General features: G+C 39.3%; 1 protein-coding gene across 1 annotated transcript in view; it reads right to left on the reverse strand.

The window, feature by feature from the left end:
* The window catches only part of pde1ca (phosphodiesterase 1C, calmodulin-dependent a), a 134,342-nt gene that overhangs the window by 90,220 nt on the left and 30,325 nt on the right, over positions 1 to 13,797 (reverse strand). Inside the window, exons 6-8 of the mRNA XM_076721407.1 lie at positions 12,559 to 12,625; positions 10,813 to 10,929; positions 9,934 to 10,074 (exon numbers count right to left, since the gene is read on the reverse strand). Of these exons, the coding sequence (XP_076577522.1) occupies positions 9,934 to 10,074; positions 10,813 to 10,929; positions 12,559 to 12,625 (325 nt within the window). The remainder of the gene's footprint in view (positions 1 to 9,933; positions 10,075 to 10,812; positions 10,930 to 12,558; positions 12,626 to 13,797) is intronic.

A 13,797-nucleotide genomic window follows, 5' to 3' on the forward strand; every position in this document is an offset into this window, starting at 1 on the left:
ACGGAATTTAAGTTGGTTTTGCAATAATAAATGAGAGAATCAGAACTTTCTGAAGCACTTTTGTTACTTAATAATTTCAACATTAATTTTGGTTGTGTTTTGGTTCATGTTTGTGTGTTAAATCCATGTGTTTAGTTGTTTGACTAGTCTCTGGGGGTGACCTACCATTACGCACATCCAATCCATCCGTGACCTAGAGTAGAGCATAGTAACATTTCCCCTGAGGTTTTCTTACAAGTAGGGGGAATTGTTACATTGTAATGTTGAAAGTTAGATTCTGGGTTTTTCGTTTTTCCAGTAAAATTGGGTCTTTGATGAATCAAGTGTTTTGAGCCATTTTGGGGGTGGTGGGACACAGACAAATAATTACTCCAATATTAGGCTTTGATTAAAACTGTTGCTTTTTAGCAAAGGGCTGTAATTTAGGTTGAAGAGAATAGACATATAGTTTAGTGGACCTTCTGTTACTTTTTGCACTCTTCGTAACAGAGGGCCGTGCAGAGAGGTATGGGGGCATTGTCTACACGTGAGCAGCTGATCGCGTTGTGTAAACCCACGTTGCCGGCCAGACAGAGGATTGTAGTCCTGGACGATTTGAAGAGGTGATGTCGAGGCTAAAGAGCCAGAGCTAAACAGAGGGCCAAGGCACAGACACCGTACAGACCGTCCGTTCTGGTGATCATCACAGGGTACCTGAGGTCTTTGGCAAATAGGACGGACAAGCTCGTCACGATGGTCAGGACTCAGTGGGAATACCAACAGTGCAGCCTAATGGCCTTTACTTAGTCCTGGCTTCACTCAGATTTCCCAGACTGGAGTGTGGGACTTCAGCTGTGTGTGGGCGGACAGAGATGTGGCTCGGAGCAGTAAGAAGAAGGGAGGAGAGATTGATCTGTTTGTGAACGGGAAGTGGTGTAATCCTGGACATGATACAATTAAGGAGCATTTCTGTAGCCTGGACATTGAGCTTCTAGCTGTGGGGATGTGGCCTTGTTATTTGCCTCGGGAGTTCAAGATTGTGATCACTGTTCACATCCCTGCGAAAACAGGCTAGACTCAGGAGGCAGTGCGTGACCACTCCACCATAGCAGACCTACAGACTCAGCAACCAAAAAAGTTTGTAGTCATTACTGGGGACTTTAATCACAACCCTTGGACAAAACTCTTCCAACATTGCACCAATTTATTTGCTGCCCCAGCAGAGACAACACCACACTGGACCTACTGTATGCTAATGCAAGGTTGCATACAGTGCTACACCCCAATCATCTGCTGCTTAATGTGGCCAAGACCAAGGAGATGCTGATTGATTTCAACGCTGTCTACAAGAAGGGCCAGAGCAGACTATTTCCTGAGAAGGCTGAGATCATTTAAAATGTGCAGCAAGATGTTGGAGATCTTCTACCAGTCAATATTTTAATCGTTCCATATTATTTGCACTACTGCAATATTGCACAATACTGTTTATTGTTCACATTTATTTATCATTCGCAACTTGCACATAGTTTATAGCTCTGGCTCTCTCTATTTTTAAGAACTGCTGTTAATTAACAGCAGTTAATGAAACAAATATGAATATTTGTTTATATACTTAGTTATACTTTCTATATTTTATATACTTTGTTAAATTTAAAAAATTAGTGCTATTCTATGTTTATGTACTTAGGTATATTTCTTTTAGAACACTCTTTTCTCCTTGCTTTATTCTATGTTTATGTGTATTGTTTAACCTGCTGCTGCAACAAAAGAATTGGGAACAATAAAGTCAAGTCTAAGTCTAATCAGTAATTATTGCAGAGGCATCTTCTATCTTCTCGCTTGCTTGTTCTGCCATGGATCTAAATAGGCCCTGTCATGGACCAGCTGGCCATTCTAGATGGCTGTGTCTGTATGTGAGAGGGATTCGCTGGGGCTTTTCCTCCAGCTGTGCCAAACTCTTCGAACATCCTCCCGTGGCTGTGAGAGGCACTCATTGGTACTTCTCTTCTGATGTGTGAGACAGAGTCACTGGGGGTCAGCCTCTCGATGTGTCAGAGAAAGTCAGTAGCACTCCTTCGTTGGCACTGGGGGAGGGACAGGGGGATTCATTGGGCTGTACGAGGAGGATTCAGTGGGACTTATTTTGTTTGAAGGTCATTTATACCCCCTTTTTTCTCTGCTCATTAAAAGAATAGGTGACCGTAACATTAATTGCTGCAGAACTTGTTTATCTGTCCACTGTGTTTCACCTACGAGCAGTTTATATTTTGTATAATGCAATTCAAGCACATTAAATAAGTCCTAAGCTCTTTTACATTCTGGCACTACAATGGAATGATGAAAACATTAAAGACTAAATATCTGAGGAAATACTCGTCCGGCTGCGTGGGAGGGACTCACTGGGCCAACTCCTCCAGCTGTCTGAGAGGGACTCATTGGGAGTCCTCCTCTGGTTGTGTGAGAGAGACTCAGTGGGGCTCTTTCGGCTGTGTCAGTGGGATTCAGTTTGATTCCTCCTTTGGTCCCCATATTGCAACTTTTTTGCAATATGCAGTCAAGTCAAAGAGAGAAAGCAAATCTGCATTAGCTTTGTTAAGCAGAGCAGTTTTATTACTTTGTTTCTGTGTTATGTTTTTCTGTGTTATGGCTGGCACTAATGTGTAGTGTTTGAGTTTTCCCCTCCAGTGTGACAGTGGAGATGTGGCCAGGCTTTTCGGTGGGGGAGACAGCACACCTGAAACTTATCTATTTGTTATCTCACCATTGAAGCAGCATGCTGGAGATGTCTCGTTGCCAGATTGTTTTCAGCTTTATGCTAGACTTTCCAGTCATTTGTCTCGAGTGTTTGAACAAATCGTAGTTTCTAGTAGCCTGTGTGTGTTTACTCCTTGCCTAGTTCATCAGTAGCTTGTTTGTCCTTGTTCCTAGGTTTGTGTTTTTTCCTTCCCGCTTGCCACAGTGTAGTTGAGTGTTTGTTTACGTGCTGTTTTTGAGTTTGAGACTGTGTTTTTCGTTTGTAGTTATTTATACTATTGTGTGATGTTGTTAAATAAACCGTTCTTGTTTAAACGGCTCCCTTAGTTCCGTGCTTTGTTTCTGCCCCCTTGGGTCCTATTCAAAAAAACTCTAAATCTAACAAGCTTTCATGAATAACATTCCAACACTAAATGTGATTTTCAGCAAAAAGAATTGCTAGAAATAACCACCTACAGATGCATTCTTCTGAAAGTTTTTGTGTACGCATGAAAGAAGATAGGGATAATCTATGATGGAACAGGCAATAGTGATGATTACTATACATGATGAAGTAAAGTGCTTTTCAGTAAGACACTGGGCTACCACAAGTCGCCAGGACAGCTTTAATGTGCCATAGCATATATTTGTCATGTCTCCTGGACTCTACTGGAGGGATAGAACACCATACCACTGAAAAAAATAAATAAATAAAAAATAGAAGGGTAATAAAAGTGATAATTATTCTTATCTTGATTGATTGACTGATTGATTGAATACTTTATTGATTAATAACACAATAAAGCCCAAAGGCTTGTTTCCATTGTGGTCCATAAAGATGGTAAGGGAGTAACAACACATATACTAAAAACATTGAGGACAAAAGAGAAGAGGAGTCATCTAACAATGCAAGTAAAAACAAGACAAAAAAACACAAAAGACACAATGACTAAAGGAATTAGAAGAAAACAAGGGCTAAGTCCCTAGACAGACAAGCAGATACACAGTCAGACAGCACAATATTCCTGTTTTGTTTTTGTTTATGAATTTGATAACCACTTTTTTAATGGAAGATTTAAACTGAAAGTAGGAGGAGCTCAACAGTTTGAGATTGGCAGGCAAACCATTCCACAAGACAGCTGCCGAGTATAGGAAAGAATACTTTCCCATACAGTTCTTAAACCGGCAGAGCCTGTAATCAGTGGAACTCCCCCTGATGGAATAATTGTGCGAGTCACTAATTTTAGTAAAATGATTGGACAAATACTTGGGTGCCAGGTTATTTCTTATCTTATAAACTAAACACAGTATCAGTTGAGAGACTCTCTCTTCCACTCTGAGCCATCTTAGATTGGAGAAATGGTCAGGAAAGACATGAGTGCTAGGATGGAATTTGAGGACCACTCTGATCAGTTTATTTTGACAGATCTGTAGTTTGTCTTTGAGACGTTTAGTAGTGCCAGTGTACCAAGATGTACAGGCATAGTCAAAATGGCATTGAACAAGCGCAAGGGTTTTCAAGGTGTTTGTATCTAAGAGGCTGAATATTCTTGCCAGGAACTTAATCCTTTGACTTACCTTTGAGATGACTTGCTGGGCCATAAACTCCCCCGTTAATGTATTATCTATTGTACAGCCCAAGTAAGTGACCACTTCTTTGGCCATAATTTCAACATCCCCTACGACTACCCTAAACCCCAAAGACTTTTTCAGTCTATCTCTGGACCAAAAAAGAATTGACTCTGTCTTGTCAAGGTGGAGAGACAGCTTGTTGTCCATTAACCAAGCACTGAGGTTGAAGAGTTCTAAACTAAGCAGCCTTTCCACCTCTGATTTCTCTTTATGAGAGACTAGAATTGCTGGGTCATCTACAAATAAAAACAAATTACAATCTATGGCTGACTGCATATCATTAACATATAACCAAAAAAAAAAAAAAAGAGATGACCCAAAATACTCCCCTGAGGAACTCCACAAGTTAATTTAGGTAGTGAGGACAAGGTCCCTTGCACATCCTCACCTGTTCTCTGCCAACCAAGAATGACCTCACCCACTGAAGAGGAGACTTGTTCAAAAGGATATTGTACTGAACTGTGTCGAAGGCCTTTTGAAGGTCTGTTAACACAATGCCACAAAAGTTCCCCTTGTCTACCTCTTTCCTAATAAAATCAGTAAGATAAAGCAGACAGGTATCAGTGGAATGGGCTTTTCTAAAGCCTGATTGGAGGTCAAACAAAGTGTCTATTTGTTCATAAATTATCCCTTCAACAATTTTTGATATTGAACACAGGATAGATACAGGGCGGAAATTTTCAGGATCATATTTGGGCCCCTTTTTAAATAAAGGTACCACTCTTGCCACCTTAAAACTATTTGGGAACTGGCTTTTTTCAATGGATAAATTAATAACATAGGTTATGACAGGAGTGATTATTTCCGCAGCATCCCTGAGAAATCTAGCAGGGATGTTGTCAGAGCCGGTAGCCTTGGAAGAGTTCAGGCCTTTGAGTATTTTTGGTACCAGTTCCTCTGTTACCTGCTTGAAATAGAAAGTGTTTGGCTGGACTCCCTTTCAGTCATAAAACTTGTGCTCCCTCTGTGGATCACTAAAAACGCCAGAAGTAGATGGAAGCTTCTGCACCAGATTACTTGCAATTGTTGTGAAGAAACCATTAAAAGTATCTGCCACCAATGTTTTTTCATATGATATGGACCCATTGATATCTAGACCTATTTTGCCCTCTTCTTGCTTAGGGTTCTCTTTCGTCCCCAAAGGCCTAAGAGTTGCCCACAATTTCTTGGGATTCTTTTTATGCTCTTCAATTTTAGATCTAAAAAAATCCTTTTTCCCCTCATCCACCATTCGCTGTACCTTATTTGTACGTATATTATATTCTTTAAAAAGAGCAGGTTGTTTGGTTCTTTTAAACTCACTTAAGATTTGATTCCTCAAGTGAATGGTATCCAAGATATCATTATTTATCCAAGGCTGAGATCTCTGTTCAATCCTGGTCTCTTTTAATGGGGCTATCTTGTCAAGTACTTCCAAGAAAGTAAATTGAAAGCAATCCCATGCTTTATCTACATCACATATGTTGGTAATTTCCATCCAGTTAATATTGTTTAGAATAATCCATCATGAACAACTCCTCCCACCCCCTGCACCACACTGCGAGGACCTTGAGCAGCTCCTTCAGCACAAGACTTTTACATCCCCAGTGCAGGAGGGAGCGCTACCGTAGGTCATTCCTGCCCACAGCCATCAGATGTGTAACAGTGCACAATAACATCAACTCAAATGCAAGTTGTACTGATCACATCTCACATTTTTCCTGTTTTCATGTGCAATCGTCATTTTTAAATGAGTAGTACGTATAAGTAAATAAGGTTGTACGTATTGTATATATTGTAAATTACCATAGGGTATATAACACTTGTGCAATATTTTCTTGTCTTCTTGTCCTCTGACTTCTGACCCCTACTCTGTGTTGTTGCTGCTGTAACATGTGAATTTCCCCCCATTGTGGGATAAATAAAGTCTATCTTATCCTATCTTATCTTATCTTACAACCAATTTGGGTAGACATACAGGCTTCTATTACCTTTTGCAAGTTTAAAGGACACAAAATGCCACTCTCAAATGGAGAAGACCAGAGGCAAATGAAAGTCAATAGTTTTAATGAATGCGCAGAGAATGTGCAAACAGACAAGTCCAGATGAAACAGAGAATCCAAAGCAGACTGAGTCCAGGAAAGTGTCCACTCCATTTTCTTTTAAGACAAGTATGGTGCAGTCGAGGACAGGTGAGGATTAGGCACCTGAGCACAAATAAATAATGATAATCAGGAATGCAGGAAACCAGACAAGATCTAAAACATGGGAAAAGGTACATGGCAATCTTCAGGATCTTCAGGTTGCAGGTAGACACACAGGTGATTCGATGAATACTGGGTGAAACACTTGTGCTGACATACTGTGACAGCAGGTGAGTCTTGATTGCTTGATTGAATGCAGCTGTGCTCAGGAGGAGAGGAGGCCGGACCCAAACTGTCGGCCACGCCCTGCAGTGACACAGACTCAGACATGACAGGCAGGGAGTGACAGACAGGGGACAAATTGAGAGGAAAACACTGGGACACAATGGGGAAAAGGAGGAGAGACTGCAGATCTCCACAGCTTCTCTGTTAAAAAAAAAAAAAAAAAAGAAAGAAAGAAATGGTGTGGCTGTTTCAAGATACACAATAAGGAGGTACTTATTGTGGAAGAACCAAAATGGGCTGCACAGTCAAGTTGTTAAACAGGTTTTATTTCCATAATGAAAGAAATAAATGCATGAAATAGATTTTACTTTAACAGTTTTAGTGGCTCGACAGTTTACATTGTTATTAAGCTGTTGTTCCCAGCACATTCCATCTGTCATAACTATCAACATGTCGAGGGCATTACACTGATGGCGCTGCCATCTTTAACGTTTCACATCACTGTAAACCTGCTATGTGGCATGGCTTGTCATTATTAGAAAGACTTTGCTACATAACCATCTCTATAACCACCTATATTCATCTCATTCTGTTCATATTTATGTCAAGTCTGTTGGCATAATGACTGATAATTGATTAATTTCACTTGAAAATTGTGTTTTTAAACCCAAAATGTGCATCCCCCTTACATACCTGTATTCTCATTTGTTTGGAGGTCAGCAACAGCCACTGTTACCACTCTTCCACAAAACAGACAGGAAGGTCATCTCCAAGAAGTTTCATTCAATAATTTACTTTAAGATATTGAAAATGTTTCAGTCACAGTCCTGACAAATAAAATATGTTTTTATTCTGAAAAAAGTCACCAGTGTCAATTTCACACTTTGTGCAGCAGTGTTTTAGTGATATTTTACAACTCTTCAGCAAATGCAAATCATTTTTCACCTGCATAAAAAGGTCTGCAGACCTGTATGGTTAGTTCTCTATAAGCCTGAAAATTATATTGCTGTTTTTAATGTGTTCTGCCAGTTCAGCCACTACTGTACTGTTTGTGACTACTTGCACATTCATAGATCGATGCATAGTAAATGAGGGATGATGCAGAGTCACATATAAGCCATCTTAACTTTTTCATGCAGTCTTAATAAGTCAACTGGTTGGATAGGGATGAGATTTTAAAGGTTTAACCAATGCCCTGAATAGGACTTAACATTACCTACCTATTTGGTAGTCATAGTAGATTTTCTTCTTTGGCTTCCTCTTTTCGGGAATCTGTAGTGGCTCCTACCCAGGGCAGCTCAATTCAGCAGTGGTCATCAAATCATGGTTTTCACATTACTTTTGGTCTGATCTGACCGCCTTTATTACACACAGGTATTATAGAATCAGTGATTGTGAAATAATAATGTGAAAGCTTCTATCAATATAAATATTGCTCTTTTGTGGGGATGTGGCATTTTCAGTATTGCACACTATTATTTTGCAAAGAATATGTTGTATTCCTATGAATAATTTTGTGACCAATATGTAGATAAATAGTAAATACAATAAGGATAATAGGATACTCTTGAAATATGTTATTGCAGTAAGAACAGTTAAGCATTACAAATAGTACTAATGTTATAATGTTATGTCTACTAATGGTGTACACACACCTTCGGATTATAAACACCTCCATGGTGCGATGTCTGTGTTCAAAATTACATGCTTGTTATTATAGGCTACACATCCTTGAAATACTGAAAATTTATGTGGAAAAAAATAACTGTCTGTAACACATTTAAAAACTGGCACATTCAGTATCCAGGGGCAGCTTTCAAGTGCTTTCACTGCCATGAAGCATTGATATTAGAACAAGAATTCATTTCCATATGGAAGACAGACATCTTTCTTCCTCTTTCTGCTTAATGAGCTTATGACTTTGAAGGAATGAAAGACGAAATGGAAAACAAATGTCGATAAGTTAAAAGTTACATCAATTGTCAGACAAACAAAACAAAACTGTGAAGGTGGTACACAGCAGACACACACAGATTTTATCATTCTTCTTTTCCCTTACAAAGGCATAGACATCTCCAACAAGAAACAGGAGTCCATCTTTTGGTGGACGAAGAAGTCCAGTTTGGTGATGGTGTAATGCGACCTTAGGCATGAACCATTTCAGCTGTTTACTAGATAGTTGTAAAACAGGCCTTTTTGCAAGTAAATGTGATATTGTAAGTTAGTGTGCAGGAGTTTGCAACTTTTGATCCCACTCCCACACACCTGTCTCATGAAATAGATCTCATGGTTGTCTGCTGCTTTTCTTCAGTTTATGCAGATGGTTCTTGAACTGAAATGCACAGATCTACTTTAAAGAAGACCCATAATTTCTAACACCTTCTACTAAGCTGTAGAGCATAGTAGATATTTATAAAAATACACCAGAAGCAGTATATGCATTTCTTGTGGGGTCCAACAGTATGAACATGTTGTAGAAGCTCACTAGTAGCATTATTTTGCTTGGAGGAGAAAAGGAGCTACTTCATAATAATGTATCCTTTTGTGTTTTACTGGGGGAAGTGCCAAAATGGAGCAAAAAAGATGCCCAAATGATAACCAGCTGGCCAAAGCCATTTTTACATGTTGAAACTGAAAAAGTAGTCCAACTTGCTGAACTGTCCGTGAAGTACCCATAGTTATTGTGCAACTTGTTGTAACAACTTAGTAGCCAACCCTAGTAACTTATACGCAACGCCCCCCCCCCCCCCCCCCCCCCCAGCCTAAACGCTTTAGGTCTTCAAAACGTTTGTTTTCGTGGTCACTACAACTACCTAATTTAGCTACTAAAATGTGGTGTTAGCCTTAACTTCCCTGGCATTGGCACCATGCATTTTAGATATATCACTCTTTATATACAAATTAAATACCGTTATGCCTTTCAAATAATGATTTTACTTACCTCAGATTGGTGCATGAAATGTAATCTTGTCACACTACTGCAAAAGTTTCAAATGTCATGAACTCATTCATTAAAAGAATGCTGAAAATCTGCACAGCAGAGGCAGAGCTATCCTGTTTTTTAATCCCTAATATAGGACAAGCTTGTACACTTTCTTTAAGGCAACCTGATAGTCTTTTCGTGTCTGTTAAAACCCTCTTACATCATTTTAAGACGTATGATTGAGAAAATATGCAGTCTTTGCCTTCTGTAAAAATGCTTTTTTGTTTTCATTTTCCATTAGGCCAACACAAGACTTACCACCATGCCAGTCTTCAGGAGCAGGTAATGGATGGTCTGTGTGACATCAGCAGCATGCATCAGGTTGTGGTATGGGTTCTTGTGTTTGCTGTAACCAAGCTCCAATGAATCCACAAATGATATGAGAGCAGAAATAGGAACCTGAAACAGCGGCAACATAAAGAAGCACAATGACAAATACTGCAGCATTAATGGAAGTTAAAAAAAAGAAAGAAAAAGAAAAAAAAAGAATGGACAACTCCAGATTATTCCAATTTGGACAATATTTTTGTGTTTTTGTAAGCACAACATATGAATTCATTTAAATTTCCCATCAAGACTTTTCTTCAGAAATTCACAAAAGGTGTAATACAGCAACTGGTCTTGGAATTATTTGAGATTATTTCACTACACCATTGATACATTATTTTTCCTTGTGAAAAACTTAAGCATTGACATCACCAACAATGTAACACAACCCCTGGCAGTTTTGTCTGAGATTCTGGTCTGTGAGCGGCTAATTTAAGCTCAGGTTGCTCACTCAGAAGTGACGTTACTTGACAAAGTTTAGCAGACTTCACACAGCTCCCCCTAGACACACAAAAGCCCTTATATTGATTTTTTCAAATATACAGTAGCACACGACAGAATTTGCTGAGTAAAACATTTATAGTGCAAAATACCAAACATTCCTCTGTGACCTCTTCAAACTCCCCCCTTATACCACACTGAGATGAATTTAATTACATTCATCAATGATAGTCATAACCATCGAGTTTCCCACATATGACACATATGAACCAGGTATTAGAAACTGTGTTTGGAAATGGAATAATGATGACACACAATCACATATTATCTGAAGTGGATGATGAAAACAATGGAAGTTTGCTGGCATACCTTGAAATGACTGATCAAGTCATATCTGGTGAGCAGCTCATAGAAGACAAATTTCAGAGCGTGGTCTCCACTAGCATCATTTAGTGCAAACACATCAAAGGACCACATGTCTGCATGCTAGAACATATACATACAAACAAGTTTTGTTAGCACATGGATATCAACATACCCATTCATCTGTTTATTGTCATGGTACCTTATTTTTTTTTAAAGGTATCATGTTAAGAAAACCTAAAAATACAGGTAGTATTTCAGTTGAAATGTTCTTATAGCCATGCAAAATTAATCAAATTAATATCAGAATCCACTGTGAACTGGTCATGGTCTTGAACTGATCCACATATGCAAAAGAACAATAACACTGTCATATAACGTAATACACAGGACACTGTCATTTGAAAGTAAACATGGAGTCAGCATTCATGATTTGATTTATAAGTTGACATGAAGTGGAAGTCAATGAATTTGTGTGGAGATGATAATGAGGATCAGGACAAAGCGAGACAAATTATTAATTATGTCTTTTTGTGGAGCAATGGCTGCGACTTCTGTACAGAGGTGTGTGTGTGTGTGTGTGTGTGTGTGTGTGTGTGTGTGTGTGTGTGTGTGTGTGTGTGTGTGTTGGAGCCTGGAGTGGTGCGATCATGATGTGAATGGCTTCGCAAAAACAGGTTTCATCCAAAATTTAAGGATGTAAAGGTCTTTTTTGAACATCTGTCAGTGCCTCTTCACAAGACTGTTGTGGAAAGACACTAAGATCACATTTCATGTTATTTATGCTCCACACTGTCATGGAAAAAAAAGAAAAAATAAGTCACACATGAACAAAATAAAAAATGGATTTGGATCAACTGAGAGGCAGTGTTTTTAGCTGTGAATGTTTAGTGGACATTCCAAGTGCCCCAGCTGTGCCAAGCCACCTTTGTCCCTTGTCACTACCTTTCCTATTGACCCACCCTTTCCTCCTCCCTGCCCAACACTTCCCCCTCACCATGGCATACTTTCATACTTCCATAGAAAACCACTGCTAAACTCTCTGCCATTGCCCAGCCTCCATTAGATACACTGCCTTCTCCTCATTCACCCTTTACCAGGCTGCAATAATTAGTTCATTAGTATCACTTAGTTCCTACTGCCTATCTGTAATACCCGCAGTGTATCCCCAGTGTCAGCACAACTAAAGCTTACCGACACATAGCAGGGAACTCACTCTGGTGGAATTCATCTTTTCTCTCTCTTTGCATTGAGATGTTAATTGAGCATCCTCCCACCCTACTGCAGCATCAGTCATTACTGCTTTGTTCTTTCACATCACTTCATGCACCTCTTCTGTATTTTCTCACCCATGGAGAAGAAGATCAAGCTACGACGCTCCATTGAGGTATTGCTCCAAAAGACTTGCATAAGACATGCATAAGTGCCGTGGCCTTTTTAATAAAATGCAGTTATTGTGATTTAGCTTCCATGGGATCAGTGTCACTACACCTTTAGCCACCTCCAAACACTCGGTTTATCTCTTTATTATCAAACTGTCATTTGATCCCACCCTTCAACCTCAACCTCTTTTCATCCCTCCATTCTAGACCAGTTCAGTAATGGATTGATGGATGACGATTTTTTTAAACTGACCATGTACTTGCCAATAAAACCTTTGTACAAAATACCATGAATGTTCAAGGCTATTTGTATGTCATTTTAATACAAGCTTTTCACAATACACAAACAAACATACACACACATAAATACCTTGAGGACAGTGATGACATCTGGAGGATAACTGAGACCAGCCATGTTGGAAGTTCGTCTGTACATCCTGTCAGAGAAATATAATACCCACATAAAAAAGTGCCACAACACAAGGTCAAAACAAACCAACACACACTAAATGCTACATCGGCTAGTATGGTAAGAATTAGAATTGATTTCTGTTTGTGTTTTCTTTGAAAATAAAATGTTCTCTCAAACATGTCAAGAGGGTTTGGAATTGAGACATATTTCTAAAATAAAAAAAGACAAAAAAAATTCCATCCTGCAAATTCAAACAATTATCTCGTCTCTCCCATTTCTATAGTAACAATGCATTTGAGTTTAGCAAGGGTCACAAGTTGACAAGGAAAGTTATGCTGACACTTTCACTTGGCTTTCAGCTCCTGCTCTCTTTTAGACCAGGTGCGTTGTTGCTTCCTCTTTGCTTTGCTTACATTCTTTTGTTGATATCCTTGTTTTTTTCTGTCAAAAGTTTCAGAAAGTGGATCCAGGATACCTATAGATTACATGGACTCAAATTAATGAAAGAAGGAGAAGGCTACCACCATATTTTTATCACTTTTACTGTTTCTCACTACTGTTTGAGCGTTTTGCTGTCTGTGACTGGAAACCTGGGATCAGGATGGAGACAACATGGCAAATCTGTGAGCTGCACTGAGTGTGAACAACTGACTGAGAATTGCACAATTTGAAAAGAGGATTGCAAAAATGTTGCACCAAAAACGTGAAAATCAGCAAATCATTGACTTTGTAGCAGCCTCTGTACAAGGTGCTGAAAATTTTCTTTACTTCAGCTGTAGAGCATCCTCGCACAGATTTGACATGCTGCTCTGGATGTGTCCTACCACCACTGGATCAGCTGTTAAGGCTCTCAAACAAGCGTTCCCTCAAGGTTCTTCTTACTGGCACATCAACAGCGCCAGAGAGACAACATCTACTCCGACCAAGATTTGTGCTGATGTTGTCCACTGCAAAGGCAAATCCGACTAGAAATTAAAAGACTGAAAATTTTACTTTGAATGACATGTCTGTCAGGGATCTAACACAGCTATTGGTCGTTTCTCTCCACACATCCAAGTGACATCACAGTGGATTCTTTTAACTTTTCTATGATGGAAAACTGGCTCAGGGGTTCAGAAAAAAAAGACCTTTGCTTGCTCCTGGAGAAGTGACTGTCAGTCACAACATGTATTTATATCAAGCCCCATCCCAACCTTG

The sequence above is a fragment of the Chaetodon auriga genome, chromosome 21 (assembly GCF_051107435.1).
Source record: "Chaetodon auriga isolate fChaAug3 chromosome 21, fChaAug3.hap1, whole genome shotgun sequence".
Classification (NCBI taxonomy): Eukaryota; Metazoa; Chordata; class Actinopteri; order Chaetodontiformes; family Chaetodontidae; genus Chaetodon; species Chaetodon auriga.